The following is a 16,687-nucleotide window of genomic DNA, read 5'->3' on the forward strand; positions in this document are numbered from 1 at the left end:
AACATGGATATTAATATCACACTCACATGGGGCATTTTCAGGATTACATGACATAACCCTATGTTAAGCCCCGAGAGTACTGCCGGCATAATAAATTAGCAGTGGCCAGCTTACCATCCAGCACTGTGGACCAGGCACTGCTCTGAACTTAGCGTGCACTAACTTCTTTTATAATTTGGGAAACTCATGTCACAGAGGGAGTAAATGTTTGAACTTGGATTTAAACACCTGCCTCACTGCTCAATGACTGATCATTATTAGCACATTATTTTATTTTTTCATAAAATATTAATAAATATTAATAAAATAGAAATAAAATAAAGAAGTCAAAGTCTTTTCCAGCAAAGAACTCACAAAAGTCATGGAACAGATGTTCTATTCCTTCCACCTTGTCTTTTCCCCTCCATTTAAGAGTAAGACTCAGGACTGGTAGACTGTCTTATTCAATGTCATGGCTTGCACAGGCCAGGGAGGGATTTCTTCTTCCAACTGCTCAGACAGGTGTAGGCTGGAGGAGGTACAAGGCAGCCCCCCTTAGGCCTTCTAGTTAGGAGTTGGTCAGTTCTAAAGACATCCAAATTGCAGTTGGAAACCAGCCAAATGTCATCATCATTTTTCTTTAGCCAGAGACTTTTTCCTCCAAACGACTGCACATCCTTAATGTACCCCATGCTCCCTGAGGTGGACCCTTTCCTGCAGGATGTCCCAGCAGCGGCTGCAACCCATTAGCAGACGGTGGAATCCGTTCAGTTATTTGTAATCATCATAACATTTCTGTGCAAATCTCTTACTGGGGCCTATTGGACATCGGTGCCTACCTCAACTACTGTACGTGCATCGAGAGGGGCATAATCTGTAAGCGCACAGCACAATCAGCTCTTGGCAGAATGAACACATGTGTGGAACGAGTGCCTTGATCAAGAAATCAAATGTCACCAAGAAGTCTCCAAGATGCTGAAAAGAAATTAAAAAAAAAAAAAAAAGAAGTCTCCAAGACTTTCCCCCCAGGCCCTGAACCAAAGATAACCCTGCCCTGTTTTCTGAAAACCATCCTCTAGGTTATCACAGCACGCCCTCGCTCTGTTAGGCTTCTCTCCCTGTGTTGTGTTTACAGACTCACCCACTCTGCTGTGTCTAGCCGCAGACTGTTCAGAGTCATACCTCACATTTGTTGATTCCATTGTTTGAATACACCGCAGTACATTTAATTGTGTCATTAGGATGGATATTTGGAATATCTTGCTATTGTGCCACGTATTTTCTTGTACATATCTTTTGGTTGACATATATGTATGCGTTTATCTTGGGTATATACCAGGATTGGAATCACTGGTTCATACAGTGTACGTGTGCTTCCGGAGAACTTGAACCAATTTGCACTCCCGCCAGAATACTATACATGTGGGAACATCTCTGCACGCTAAATGCCCCAAGTCTGATTGCCCACTGAGCGTAAGAATGATCCTGTTCTCAGAGAGCTAAAAACAACTGAATCTCTGAATTGCTCCTTGTCTATTAGCCCATACTTCAACCATGTATCTATAACAGTTCCTGTTTGTCTGAAAGTTGTATTCCTTCCAGAATTAAAGGTACACCCGTGCTAACTCCAAATTCCTTAAATGATAAAATTTATTTGCCCTCAGTTCATCTAATGTTTTTCATCATTATTCTAAATGTTTGAGTTTTCTCCACAGGATTTTTGTTTTCAGTCCCCTTGGCAATCTTTTTTTTTTTTTTTTTTTTAATGAAGATTTTATTCATTTGTCAGAGAGACAGAGAGAGCGCTCACAAGCAGGGGGCATGGCAGTCAGAGAGAGAAGCAGGCTTCCCGCTGAGCAAGGAGCCTCGATCCAGGGACTGGATCCCAGGACCCTGAGATCATGACCTGAGCCAATGCTGTTATGGATGCCAGGACCCTAATGACCTGAGCTTAAGGCAGAAGCTGCACCGACTGAGCCCGCCCTGTGTTGCTGCTTTACAATCCTCCTCCAAGGTGTCAGCTAATGAGCAAAAACAAACACCGGGGCAGCATTGCCGCCGACGCGGGCTTCAGGCTGGTACAGCCTGTCCCCACCAGCGAACTGGACCCGAAGGCAGGACTTCACTTGGCTCGCGTGCAGATCTGGCAATACGTCCTAGTTTGCAAGTCAGCAAGGGTGGGGGCAGTAATTCCAAGAGGAGGGAGAACGTTCCCCGTTCAGCCCGTCAAAGCAGCTCACAGGACTTCGGTCAGAGTGCGGGCGAGACAGCTGGTCAGCTGGGGCCTGAGGCCCAGTATGGGGCCACCGGGTCTGCAAGTCCTGCGGCGTCGGGAGCCGCACCGCCCTGAAGAGCCGGCGGGGGCCGGCGGGGGCAGCCAGAGAGCCCCGCTAACACGCCGAGCTCGGGCGCGCGCCGTCGCCGAGACACACTCGCACACCCGCGCGCGCACCCCCGGGACGCAAACCTCAGCGGAGAGCTTCGCGCGGGGCTTGGGGCTACCTGCCCCCCAGCCCGGCCGCAGAGGGCGCCCGGCCGAGCGCACCCTCGGGGTGGCCGCCGGGACCGCGCGCCCTGCCTGCTCCCGTCCCCTCCCCCCCGCCGCCGCCGTTTGGGGCGCGCCCCGGGAGCGGGCGGCGGAGGCCTCGGAGGGCGCCCCACCCCGGCCCGGCCCCGCTGGGCCCCGCCCGCGGGTCACTTAGCTTTCGTTTCCCCAGTGGCGAGGGCGGGACCGGACAAGCCCATGGCCTCGGGCCTCCGCCCGCGCTCCCCACTTTCGCTTGGGCGCCTCTCGGGGCCGCGTCGCAGAGCCTACGCTCGGGCCATGGCGCCGCCGCACCGCTTGGCGCTGGAGCTGCCGGGCTGCGCGCTGGCTCACTTGGCCATCGGCGGCGACGCCCCCGACGCGCTCCCCGACCCCCGCGTGGCCGCGCTGCTGGGCCCGCCCGGCCGCAGCTACTCGCTGTGCGTGCCTCTGGCGCCGGGCGGGGACTGCGCGGCCCGGGTGAGGGCTGCGCGGCTGCACCAGCGCCTGCTGCACCAGCTGCGCCGCGACCCCCTCCGGCGGTGCCAGCTGCGCCGGCTGCTGTGCTACGGCCCCGGCGGCGGGGCGGGTGGCGTGGAGCACGGCTTCCTGCTCCACGACCCCGGCGACAGCCCGGACACTCGGCGTGCGCTGTTCTCCCTGCTCGGCGAGTCCCCGGAGGGCCCGCGTCTGGGCGAGTTCGTGGGCGACGCGCAGCAGCAGGTGTGGCAGCACCTGTGGGAGCTGCGGGACGGCGCGGGCTGGCAGCAGGTGGGCCCCCGCGAGCGCGTCGTGGCCGCCCCGGAGCCCGCCCTGCACCCGGTGGTGCCCGACCTGCCCAGCTCCGGGGTCTTCCCGCACCGGGAGGCCGCCCGCGCTGTTTTGGAGGCGGTAAGAGTTCTGCCCCTTCCCTGCACTCGGGGTGCCCCCCTCTCGCCCCCAGACAGGGAGTGGACTAGGCGCGCGCTATCGGGGCTGGCCTACCCAGCCTGGCCTCTGTCGCTCAGGGAACTGCATCCCAAGACACAGGACCTATCAGGCCGCACGAGTGCCAGACTCTGGCTTAGACACTGGGGATTTTTTCTCCACTCTTGGCCGCCAGGAACTTCCTATTCCAGGTGGGAACTGAGGTCCCAACACCACGCTCGGCCAGGCCTGCTCTGTGGGCGTGCTGAAGGCACCTGGGGAGGAAAGAGGTTGCTGGGGGGCGAGGGGGATCATGCCATCTGGGAGGCCGGAGCGTGATTTTGGGGAGAAAAGGGCATGAGTTTGGGGTTTGAGAAACTCGTTCTAAAACCACAGCTGTCTGCTTACTGGCTGCCGGCCCAGGTCGCACGACCGCTCTGTTCTCCCTTTGGTCTGTGACACACTTGCCTCGCGATGTTTAGGACAAGCGGAGACCTGGCACACAGCAGGTGCTCAGGGAAGGAGGGCAAAGATTCTCTCCCAGCGCCGCCTGGCCGGGCCCGGAATGTCCAGACTTGGCTTTCTGAGGCGGCACTGGGGAATTTAGTGCATTTTGCAAGCTCTGGGTTAGTATTACGCGGCGGTTAAAAGGGCAGGACCGGTCACTTGGGTTTAAATCCCAACGCTGGCCTTTATTACCTGTGTCACTTTGTGTTTCTTAAACCCCATGGACGCAGTTTCCTTAGTCCATAGATGGGAATGATAGTGCTGCCACCGTCACCGAGTTACCGTGAAGGCTGGCCGTGTTAATCCCCGAAAGCGCTTAGAGGATGAAGCGCACGCGTGTACAAACGTGTGGCCTCGCTGCAGAGGCATAATAGGGCCTGCGGGCAAGCCCAGGTGAGAACTCCGCCCGCGCACTCACCTGCGGCCCGCCGTGCGCTGCTCTCTTCTCCGCCCCCTGGCGGCTAGGAAGGGACGGTGCTGACCGCTCCAGGAGCTACAGTCTTGCTTTCCACGTGGGACACACTGCGCCAGGCCCGTGCTGTTCCACGGTTGCTCTGAGCTTGTGGTTTTGCCTGTCCTTCCTCCTCTGGGGTAGCTGGTCAGTGAGGGTTGCAGGCCGAGTGATTTCAGCCGCTATCGCCTTTTTTTTTTGAGGCACTGCTAGTAAAAAATGAAGGAATTCAGCCCTTCTCATGTTCAAAATGCTGTGAATTTGGTATGGCGTCCAACACAAGCCTTATGAGCACTGGGCAATCTTGTTCTCAGCAGTTAGATATTGCAAAGCCCCGCTGCTTCACTGCTGATGCACAGAATCACCATTGTTTTGCAGTGTATACCCTTCATTCCTGAAGCCCGAGCAGTGCTTGACCTGGTTGACCAGTGCCTGGAGCCGGTCCAGAAAGGGAAGTTCCCGGTCATTGTCATTGAAGGCCTGGATGCCACAGGTAGTATTACCTTCGAGTTATAGGCAATGCAATTAATTGCTCCCTTGCGGGATAGATGGGTCTTAAGTAAAACTTGATAGAGTTCAATTCATAAGCTTCATGTCCATCTGTAGTGTGTGCCAGGCACGGAGCTAGGCAGGCCTGGGATGTGAAGATGAATAAGACCTTCGGTGGGGGGCCAGGGGAGGGGGGGAGGCTAGAAGAGGGGGGCCGGACCTCAGGTGCCCTGGTGACCAGTAGAAGGCCCTTAGTGCTGCCATGGTGTGGGGAACAGAGCTGTGGTCACGGGCAGCTCTGGAAGAGCTGACACCTGGACGACATTTTCCGTACATATGAGAGCAGTACAGGTGAGGAAGGCAGGAGGGGTCCTTCCTGACAGAAGGAACAACATGGGCAAAAGTGCAGGGATTTGAGTCAGCCTGGGGTATCTGGGAAGTGCGGGCCCTTCAGAGGAACCTTTTGGAGCAAAACTAGGAAGAGCTAGGCAGCTTTGGAGCTGCCAAACAGATACTGAAACACAACGGACAGCTCATGCTTAGCCCAAAACACAAAAAGCAGGAGAAGCGAGGTACCAGGGGCAGCAGGATACAGCCAAGGACTAGGTCAAGGTGGAGCCTGGGGAAGAGATCACATGGTTCAGCATGAGGCGGGGCTCCCTCCGGGGCAGGTGGTAGTGTTTTGAGGAACCAGGTGGAGCTTTTCCCAGGCCTGGAAGTCTATGCCAGAGTTTATCATTAATTTGTAAACAGAGCACAATTTTGCGTTTCTTAGAAGTGTTGTGATACCACAGAGAGGAAAGCCTGGTTCCTAAAGGTCTGGGTTTTTTGTTTGTTTTGTTTTATTTTTGTTTTCTTTTTTTTAAATCCCGAATCATCATAGGTAATGAACTGCTTTGATTTGCAGGTAGATAGAGTGTCTTTGCTCTTTGTGGGCTAATATGAGCATTTGGGACTGCTGTGGTGGCTGTGGTAACGAAGCCTATGTTTGCCTTTTCCGCAGGCAAAACCACTGTGACCCAGTCAGTTTCGGACTCACTCACGGCTGTGCTCTTAAAGTCGCCGCCTGCTTGTATCAGCCGGTGGAGGAAAATCTTTGATGATGAACCGACTATCATTAGAAGAGCTTTTTACTCTTTGGGCAATTACATTGTGGCTTCTGAGATAGCTAAAGAATCTGCCAGATCTCCTGTGATTGTAGACAGGTAGGTAGAAAGATGCTGTGAATTTGTCATTTTCTCCCAAACGTGTGTGTGTGCCCTTTCACGCAAGTATACGCCTGTGTTTTAAGTCAAACTGTGTTATGATAATAATGGGAAAAATGTCTATGACTTGTTAACTACCTACGCCACAGGCAGGCATTTTGCTAAGCACATACATGTATTATACCGTATCTGGAACAATTACATGGTTAAGTGGATGCTAAATGTTATCCCTGGTTCACCGATGAGAAGCACAGGTTTCACAAGGGTTAAGGAACTTGCCGCTGACTGAGGAGAAACAGCACACTGAGGACATTGACGAAGCCTCTGCTTTAGAAATCGATTCTTTCAGTAATACATTTGTTCACCGGCTCATTTATAAAACATGTATTGGGTGTCTGCTGTGGGCCAAAGACTGTTCTTAATTTAGGGGATTCTAGGTACATGAGCTGGACGATGGTGCTCTGTGAGCTGGACGATGGTGCTCTGTGTCACGGAGCGAACATTCCGTCGCAGCTGCGTGGTCTAGTGAGCACAGACGCGTGATCAGATCAGAGAATGATAAACACCCCGACGGAGATAACTCCGTGGGTTTGGCCGAGGATGGCCTCTCTAAGGAGGTAATGTTGATCTGAGTTCTGAAGGCTCCAAAGAGATGGGAATGGAAACTGTGGAGGAACAGCATATGGGAAGAGGAGTCAGCGGGAGCAAAGCCTGCAAACAGAAAGAAGGTAGCATAGTCCAGGACTAGAAGCTGGCTTTGTGATGAGCACATGATGGACGAGGGGGTGCTTTCCAGAGGAATGAACGTGGCGGGGATGGGACAGCACGGCCCGGGGGCCAAGACAGTACAGATTTTATTCTGGGTGCAGAGGGGAGCCATTGGAAGGTTTCAGATAATGGAGTGACATAAACTGATGTAGATTTTTAAAATGCCATACCTAAGAAATAGATTAGAATACCCCAGGAATGATTGAAGTGTATGGCAAGCAAGTCATCCTGGCTTACGATCACCCAGCCCGGTGATATGGAAATTACAATCATGGTGAGATCCCATTTTGCTCTCATCAGGTTTGTGAGAACCAATGAAAATGTGCTAAGACTCAGAGCTGGAGATCATGGATGGGTAGAAGCCCTACAAGGTGCTGGTGGGGCTGGACACTGAGCTCAGAGAGCGGTCTGTAACGGGGCAGCGAAGTGAACACTGCTTCCGCCTCCTGAAGAAATGCAAGAGTTTCTTTTTTGTTGTTGTTTATTTCTTTTTTAAAATTTTATATTTATTTAAATTCATTTAATTAACGTATAGTGTATTATTAGTTTCCGAGGTAGAGTTCAGTGATTCAACGGTCTTCTATAATACCCAGTGCTCATTGTAGCACATACCCTCCCCAAAGTCCGTCACCCAGCCACCCCACCCCCCCACCCGCTTCCGCTCCAGCAACCCTCTCTCAGCTGTGTTCATAATAGTGAAAAGTTAGAAAAACTGAAAGCCCGTCAGTTGAAGGAATCACATGTAAGTACTCGTGTATTTCTGAAATGGAGCACCATTCCACAACATCAGCCAGTGCAATATCCGTGTGCGTAAAATGCAAAGCCCTGGTTTCGACAGCGAAAATCAAGTTGCAGATAGATGTTCAGTAGAACACGTGCCAAGTAATAACAAACTGTAGAGTACGGAGGGGAGAAAGGATAGGGAACGGATTTAACAGAGTGCTAAGGGGAGAGAAATGAGGTTGATACCCAGCACAAGAGGCCCCCCGCTGCAGTTGAACTATGGCTTAGCATTCAGGGGATGTGCACTGCTCTCTGCAATTTTACTAATATCTGGAAAGATAAGCAGTGGTATCAAAGTATGACAAGTATTCAGGAAATAGCACTAATCATAAATGTAAGTCTAGAGGAATTTCAAGCAGTGAACATACCCAAGTCCCACAGCCAGACTTGGAACGTCACCACACCCCATAAAGCCACAGGGTTCTCCTTCCCAGTCCCTGCCCATTCTTCCCTACCCCCTTCGCCCTCCCCCTGTAGTAACTGCAGCCCTGACCTCCATCACCCAGGAACTGTCCTATCTAGTCTTGACCTGCATTAGTGTTTGTATCTGACTTCCGTCTTGCCCCATATGAGACTCGCCTTGCTGCTATGAACATGTATATATATTTTTTAATAGAGTGTGCAGGGTGGGGAGGAGTGGGGTGGGGAGGGGAAGAAGGGGAGGGAGAGAATCTTAAGCAGACTCCGTGACTGGATCTCATGACCCTGAGATCATAACCTGAGCTGAAACCAAGAATTGGACGCTCCGCCAACCGAGCCAGCCAGGTTCCCCTAGGGATATTGTTCTGTACATGACTTTGGTGCGGGTACATATGCTGTTCTGCTGTATAGATTTCCAGGAGTGGAATTGTTCATGTGTGTTCAGCTTTAGCAGGTATTGCAAAAAGTTTTCTGAAGTGGTTGGAACCGTTCACCGTGCCCTCTCCCCACAGCCGTGTTTGAGAATTTCCTGTGGCTCGTGTTCTCTCAACATCTAGCATTGCCCTCCTTTATTCGAGGTCTCTACTGGTTCCCAGTGGCTACGTTGATCAGTGAAAAGCTAGTTTGCCACATCTGGAAACCTCTACCCCTTCCCTGAAATTTCTTTCTCTGTGCACTTTTCTGTATCTCTGAAATATTCCATGAGAAGGTGATTTGCAGCATGTGTAGGGGACAAAGTGGGAGGTGGTGGGTTGCCAGGTAAGAGGAACAAAGCAAAAATAAGTTAGAAGGCCAGTGTTCTCATCTAAGCGGCAATGCCGGCACGTAGTTTGAACACTGGGGATGGCAAGATCATTATTACAAGGTTGTGAGTTAGAGGGGATCCTGGAGAAGGGTAAGAAATTGTATTCCTTTGTAGGACTTCTTTGCCTGTGGGATGTTTTTACCCTATTATTAATGGGTCTGGATCTACCGTATTTGAGATATTTTTTTTTAGACCACGTCCTTTCTCAAGGAGACAGACTGAACTTCTCCTAATATAGGGAGACTCCCTGAGGCACAGGATTTCTTCAGACATCCCAAAGTCCTGGAGCTGCACTGGCTTCTGCGTGTAGACAGATACCTATCCTCTCTGCTCCTGGTTTCCTAATCTGCCCAGTGGAGATACTCCATATCCCTTCCCTGCCCACCTCTGAAACTTTGATGAATGTCCAGTGGGTTGGTACAGGGGGGAAGTGCTTTGCAATAGCAAATTGCCATTAAGATATAAAGCATTATTATATAAGCTATGTACAATGAGTTAGCAAATTGCCTTTGATCTGAACCGATGTGGCTTGCCTGATGGCAGGAATGGAAAATTCTAAACGGTGGAGAGCCTGAAATTGATGGCCAGAGGGTATGATTATTTAAAACGAGCCGCAGCATTGTCAGGGAGAGAACTCCTGCTATAGAAAACGGGCTCTCATTCTTCCCTTGCTTTATCTCCTTTGTGTCTGCGAATTGTCGGCAATTTTGTTCTCTAGAGAGATACTGTATCACCTTGTCAAATGAGAAGAAAAGAGCGCTTATTTGTTGTCTGGGTGGGTTTTGTTCATGTGTAAAGATTTTAATGAAACCCATTTTAGACCACACCATCATCTAGCTGAACAAACGAGGGCAGCAGAGTCGTCTTTGATGGTGACTGTGGTTAAGGTTGGCAACTTAATCACCCTCATTACCTTTAAAAATCTATTCTTGCTGATGGTTTTTCTACAAAAAGAAGGCTTTTAAAATGAAGATGATATCAGCCTCTGTATTCATAGCTGAGTGTTTAATTCAGTGAACACGGGACACGTGCAAACTGCGGAGCAAATTGTCGTTTGGTTGCCAAGAAAGAGAAGCCTGGACTTGCAGGGATGTCTTCAGCTTAGGGGATAAACCGCATCTCACCGAGGATGGAAAGCGCATGATTGTAGGTGGTGAATCGGGGACCTGATAGAGAGGAGGCTGGGGTTTTCAGTGCACACTTCTGGAAGTGGATGAGGGCCTGGAAGGGTTGACGGTATTGGGAGTGATCGCCTTCCCAATTAATTTTTTGGGGTCTTTTTCAGTATTGTCTGTATTACCACATTTGAAAATGCAGCTTTAGTGATAATCAGTGTCCAGTAAGAATAGATATTGTCTTCTAATGATGGGGTGATACAGTTTGTAAAGGGTTTGTCTTTTTTTTTTTTTAATAGCAACTGTGGAAGGAAAACAAAGCTTGCATGTTTTTCATTTTCCAGGTGGGGAAATTGAGGCTGTAATGGCTTAAATGAGTTACCTATGTCCACAGAGCAAGTAGGGGGCAGGGGATAAATCGATCCGCAGCTTGGGTAATGCTGTGAATTCATTTCATAGAGTCTAGTACGTCCTTTCCACTCTGCAAAGAAGTTCAAAAATAAAATGATCAATAATTTAGGATTTTATGTATTATTTCTTTTAAAAAATTATTTATTTTTTAGAAAGAGAGAGCGAGCACATGTACATGAACACAGGGGAGGGGCAGAGGCACAGGGAGAGGCAGAATCCCAAGCAGACTCTGCACTGAGCACAGAGCCCCACACAGGGCTCCATCTCACAACCTTGAGATCATGACCTAAGCCGAAACCAAAAGTCAGATGTTTAACGGGCTGTGCCACCCAGGCATCCCCAGAATTCAGGATTTTGAAACATTGAAGGCAGCAAATTGAAAATACGGACAGGGGTGGGGCCATAGGTTATTCTCTTCATTGGGATGTTGATAATCATTTCATAAATATCCGTTGTAGGCGATATTTCTTTGCTACTGAATTTAAAGTTTTGCATTTAGTCTCTCAGACCTGGAGTATGATACGAACAGGGCAAGATTCTAATAAGCTATGCCAACTCATAAACTGATTCTGATTCGTTCATTTGCACACTCAAAGAACACTTATTGCATGCTTACTGCGTGCCAAACACTGGTTTCAGTTTTGGGAATGCAGAGGTGACTAGAAAAGGAATTTTCTAAGGGAGGAGTTGAAAGAGGTCATACTTACAGACAAATTACTTTTCTTTACTCTTCTGTAGAGTCAACAGTGAAGGACATCGAGGGCCCAGCGGAGGGAACCAGGAGGCCTGCTTGGGGGTTCCATCCGAGTGGGGCTCTGCAGGCAGAGTAGGAGTTTGCTTGCTGAGAAGCTCACTCCAGCTGAAGGAAAGAGCACGAAGACATGCTTGTGTGATGCAGTGCACATAGGTGTACACCGTGAATGCTGTTCTGTGTCTTGGGCAGGACGTTTCCAGCAAGCAATGAAAAGCCATGGGGGCATTTTGAAATAGATTTTCTTTTGCGGTGGTGATTTTCTTCTCCTCCTCCTGCCAGCATTTAAAAGGAGCCTGTCAAGAGGGCCCTACTTCACTCAGGGGGGATGTCACAGAGTAGTGGAGGTCATATTTGGGTTCATTTCCCCCCTGACGGGTACCGATGCACAGTGAGCAGCTGGGCCCTGGGCAGGACAAGGGCCACCTCACCAGGGCCCCCAGAATGTGGATTTCATCTGCAAACTCCACTTTAAAACAACTTAACACTGAATGGACCGGCGGATTTTTATCTGGCCAAGACACGAGATTAGATGCAAGGGGACTACGAGACATGCCGTCCTCCCTTTTACAGAAGGCGACATAGGTCAGGCCAGAGAGAGGCAACCGTGTCATCTTGTGACACACGTGGGATCCGCCGAGTGTCCATCACTCTGTGAAGAGCCCGCTGTATTCTCACTGTGGCTGTTGGCTTTGGTTTACTCTTCACATTTTATAAACACTTTAAAAATAAGATTTAGGGGCACCTGGGTGGCTTAGTCAGTGAAGCTAAAAGTCTGCCTTTGGCTCAGGTCATGATCCCAGGATCCTGAGATCAAGTCCTGAGTCGCATGGGGCTCCCGGCTCAGTGGGGAGCCTGTTTCTTCCTCTGCCCTCCTCCCCCACTTGCGTTCTCTCTCACTCACTCTATGCTCTCTCTCAAATTAAAAAAAAAAAAAATCTTAAATAAAAAAAACAAGTTTTAGTTTTGTTAATTTGGTTTATGCAACGCTGAGGACACTTGAGCCTGTGCTGGTTTCAGCCTCTTCCCCAACTGATCTTCAGGTACACCTTGACCTTGGCCTCTGTGGGTGCAGAACTCACTCCTGCCCTCCTTCTCAGGTACTGGCACAGCACGGCCACCTACGCCATAGCCACCGAGGTGACTGGGGGGCTCCAGCACCTGCCCCCGGCCCATCATCCCATCTACCAGTGGCCCAGGGACCTGCTCAAGCCCGACCTGGTCCTGCTGCTCACAGTGAGTCCCGAGGAGAGGATGCATCGGATCGAGGGCCGGGGCATGGAGAGGACCAGAGAGGAAGCTGAGCTGGAGGCCAACAGCATATTCCGTCAAAAGTAGGTGTCCCGGGGTGCATGGCGGGAGATCCTGGTCATGGTAGTGAGCCGGGATCAGCTCTGACCTTAGGAATGTGGAGAAAATGACATCGTTCCCATTTTCCAAACCCACGAGACAGTATCCTCCGAGCTGGGTTCAGCTCCTGGCTGTGGGACTGGGCCCCAGACCTTCCTTCTGGTCCTGGCTGTGCCGGGAACAGTGTGGACCTGGCTGAGACGATGCACGTTCCTGGGTCTTGGCTCCCCAGTCATAATCTAATGGGCACGGAGTGCTGGGAGCCCGCGGTGACTTTCCCTTAGTGTCAAGTTTTTGGGTTCTGATGCTCTGATCCTTGCAAGGGAACATGAACCACACTTTATTGTTTACAAAACGGAGGCTCAAAGGACTAAGTGATTTGTCTAGATTCACGCAGCTACACTGTGGTGAAACGGGATTGAAATCACGGTCTTTCTGGTTTTCAAGGTAGTGGTTTTGTTGTCGTTAGAAACCGGCGGGAGAGTCTGGGCTGTCCTCTTGCCTGATGGCTGAGCCTGAGGCAGCCTGGGAGGGCAGGTTCAAAAAGCCAAAGCAGAGGAGTTTAGATAAATAAGCAATGAGAGCCAGGCTATCCTAACACAGTCCTGCTAGAAATAACCCGGCAACAGCAGTGCTGTGTGCAGACAAGCCACGTCAGACCATTTACTTATACTGACGCAATTAGGCATCGTGACACACTTGCCAGGAAGGTGTGATTTCTGTCCTCATTTTACAGATGAGAAGATGGAGGCAGAGGGGAAGGGAATTGGGTGAGTTCACTCAGCGAGGAAGTGGTAAACGGCACGTGTTGTAGACACAGGCCGGCCCGCTTCCATCAGGCGGTCCACACACGCATTCGCAGGCAGGGAGGCTAGCTCACAGCCGAGGGGGCCGTGGAAACAGTGCCGTGGCTGAGGACCGCTGGCTTGTCTGAGATCTTCCGTGCAGACCATGGGGACATTCCCCGGTTGTCCAATCAGTTAATCTCTTAGAGCCTCTGCTACTTTCTTTGCAAAATGGGGGAGGACCTGGTTCCCTTCCTGAGCTTACCCCAGGTATGAAACCAGAAGAATCATGCAGAATGCTGACGCTTGGTAGGTAATAGGTATCAATAAAGGCTAGCTATGGAACCTTATTATAAATTTATGATTTATTGAACAAAATGTATCCAGTGTCTCCTGTGGGCAAAGCCAGTGGCCGAGGGGAAGAGTGAGATAAACCAGATGGGGTCCTTGCTGTAAACTCTGTACATCACGGTAGGAAAATAGCGTTTGCATGGAGAGCTGTGTTAAAAGATAAACCTACCCTTTTCATTGTGCCTGTCCCCAGGGTAGAAGTGTCCTATCAGCGGATGGAGAACCCTGGCTGCCACGTGGTTGATGCCAGCCCCTCAAGAGAAAAAGTCCTCCAGACGGTTTTAAGCATAATCCAAAATAATTGTAATTAATTGTATTGACTCCAAAATGTAATTATCCATTTTGCTAGATTTGATGTTGTTTGATGCATCTAGGCCCATGACTGGTTAGTTGTTTTTCCCAGATTTCTGTTGCATAAACAGAGTGTGTCCTAGAAAAATGGAGACCAGACATTTTGGTTTTACTTAAACCATTATCCTCCCTTCTGACCAATGGACCCATCAAGGTTGAGACTGTCATGTTCCAGCCAGAGATCAGTGGTTGCTTTTTCAAGTATAAAAAACTTTTTTTTTTAAATATATTTTTAACTACATTCCTACCAAATACTTCCAAGTTTTGTCTTATCCAGAAAGCATGAGGGACACAGACGCAACCAGGATGATCTCCCAAATCAACAGAAGCCCCTTCAGCCTCTCCCATGCCTATACCTTGGCCACTGATGGGATCTCGATGTAGTAGACTTGCCTTTTTCCCCATATGGCCACACTCCATCAATGGGGACTCAGGCCTGATCCTTGAGCCAAGTGCTCCTGAAGAAAGGGTCCATGTGTCCTGGCTGTCTGAGGACACTCCCACAGAGCCATCTTTGGGTAGGGGATACTTACAAAGAAGACCTGGGACTTGTGCCCTACTGGCCCCGAGATCGTCCTGTTGGTTAGCATCTATAAGGTAGATCCAGAGACGGCCAACCCAAGATGCTCTAAGTACAAACACACCAGGCTTCTTTGAATTATGTTCTCTTTATTTATATTTCTTTCCTTCCCCCTGAAAACATGGTTTTGGATATAATGAGTGTTTTGGACTGAGCTGGATGCCTTAAACTTAGCCAATCGAGCAATATATTCGTATTGATATTTACATCATGTTTCTCCTCAGCGTAAGGGCTCTGCTTACTAATTAAAATTGAAGCCAAGAAGCTAAATGCAACGCTTGTTGTGTATTTTCATTACACAGATTTAATTTATCTCACTAAATAAGCACAGTGGATCCTGGAATGGGATTTCTTAGTAAATTATCTTGCACTTGAATGTCTTATGCTTACGCATGAAATCAGCTTTGAGATCTGTTTGCCTAGGGAAAAAGAAAAGCTGAGGAAAGAGGAAATTTAATAACTCTGTGGCCTGGGAGAGTCACTTGACATCAATAGTCCATGTAACTTGATCTAAAAAGTGATCATAATTCTTTATTTGTCCTAAGGAATTTGTTGAACCGGGTGATGACCTAAAATTCCTTCCAGTTCTAAGATAGGTGAAGTTTGTAAATTGGACATTCCCCCCCAAATAATTACATTTAAGGCCTTATCAGGTTTATCATATAGAATTTTAGATTGTAATCAAGTTTAGTATTAATAACTGTATCATACTATTTTTCAAGAGAATTAGAGATAATTTTACATAATATATTTACATATATAAATATGTAATTGGTTTCAGTTGAAAATATTTTTTAAAGCTAATGAATAGCATCATGAAAGATGTGATATCTATGTCATTGGTGTTATTTACTTTAAACAGTTTGAAAAGTCTATGTTGGCAGTCTAAGAAAACAAACACTTTATGCTTTCTTTCTGTACCTTGCAAAGGAATAAAGTTGCTGTGATTTTCTAATTTATGATGTTGTCACCAGTGTATTTTGGTTGTTCAGAGGTGCTGGTCCAGATGGGGACTTTTGGTCAAGGAGGTGGGAAGGTGTGAGCTCGTGGGCCAGGGGGAAGCTGTGGTCAAAGTGCTTTCAGACGAAGGGAGGGCAGTTTTGGTTTGTTTAAAAAAATTGTTTCAGGAAAGTAGAATCCTTTCTTCATGGCCAATATTAAAAAGAAGAAATAATTCTTTGTGCTCTTGGGTTTTTGGGGACCCTAATAGGTATATGATTTATAAGCATGAAATAAGACGGTGACTCCTACCCAGCAACAGACGACAAGGAATCATTTGCTTGGCTCCGTTTCATGACAAGTTCATTCTCCTTTCTGTTCTTGCGACAGACCTTTCGTGGTCCCAAATATTTATTCTCCCTTTCTTCCACAGTAATAGAATGTTTGACTTGACCCATGGCTGCCAAGAATCACGAGTACATTTCTAGAGCTTCCGTATGGTGAGAGTGGCCAACTGGCCACTTACAGGTTTTTCCAGAAATCTGTGAGCAGAGGGGCTTATGGGATGCCCCTTCCCCCTTTTCACCCTTCACGCGGCCTGGTATTCGGTGGGTGGTGATAGCAAGCCTTCTGAGGACTAAGAGAAGCGACAGTCTGAATGAAGGCTGCTTTTCCTTATGAAGACGTAGACGTGGACTGGGTGGGGATGCGTGTGGTACCCTGGGGAGGGGCTGTGAGGCAGACGCAGGACACGTGCACAGCTTCACCGTCCGCCTCCTCCTCACCCTGCCTCCCTCAGTGGCACCTGCCGGCTTACTTGAGAGTGGAAACTCCTTTTTTGCTGAGGCTTCTCTCTGAAATCTCTCTCTTCTTGGAGCAATTGGGTAGAATCTTTTTTTTTATCAATGAGTTTTTTTTTTAAAGCAATCTCTATATCCAATGTGGGGCTCGAACCCACAAACCCCGAGATCAAGAGCTTCATGCTTTACAGACGGAGCCCTCAATTACGGCACATCTTTAAAGTGTTTAGGCCCTGGGATCTTTCTGGAATGTGTACCAAGGAAATAATCAGTGATACACATATAAATGTTATATAGGCATGATGTATTTCCAGTAATTGGGGAATATTTATGTATCTGCATAATGTACATTTATGTATAATATGCATTTGTTAAATACATTAGGGTAAATCCTTTTAATGGAATCCTGAGCAGAAC

General features: G+C 48.9%; 1 protein-coding gene across 1 annotated transcript; it reads left to right on the forward strand.

The window, feature by feature from the left end:
- The first annotated feature begins 2,803 nt into the window (after window positions 1–2,803).
- Window positions 2,804–15,490, forward strand: LOC111154136 (cytidine/uridine monophosphate kinase 2). Its single transcript, XM_022513546.1, has 5 exons — window positions 2,804–3,394; window positions 4,746–4,860; window positions 5,860–6,061; window positions 12,215–12,448; window positions 13,794–15,490. Exons 1-5 carry the CDS (start codon window positions 2,804–2,806, stop codon window positions 13,909–13,911), a joined length of 1,260 nt encoding a protein of 419 aa, XP_022369254.1. The 3' UTR covers window positions 13,912–15,490.
- Window positions 15,491–16,687: the final 1,197 nt, after the last annotated feature.

Source organism: Enhydra lutris, unplaced genomic scaffold, assembly GCF_002288905.1.
Source record: "Enhydra lutris kenyoni isolate GAN:26980312 unplaced genomic scaffold, ASM228890v2 scaffoldscaffold35, whole genome shotgun sequence".
NCBI classification, from domain to species: domain Eukaryota; kingdom Metazoa; phylum Chordata; class Mammalia; order Carnivora; family Mustelidae; genus Enhydra; species Enhydra lutris.

Excerpts from the sequence above, each read along its gene's own strand:
- LOC111154136 (XM_022513546.1), top strand. The coding sequence starts at position 2,804 with ATGGCGCCGCCGCACCGCTTGGCGCTGGAGCTGCCGGGCTGCGCGCTG. Across the intron at positions 3,395-4,745 it reads CCCGCGCTGTTTTGGAGGCG|TGTATACCCTTCATTCCTGA; the intron begins GTAAGAGTTCTG and ends ATTGTTTTGCAG. Across the intron at positions 6,062-12,214 it reads TCTCCTGTGATTGTAGACAG|GTACTGGCACAGCACGGCCA; the intron begins GTAGGTAGAAAG and ends CCTCCTTCTCAG.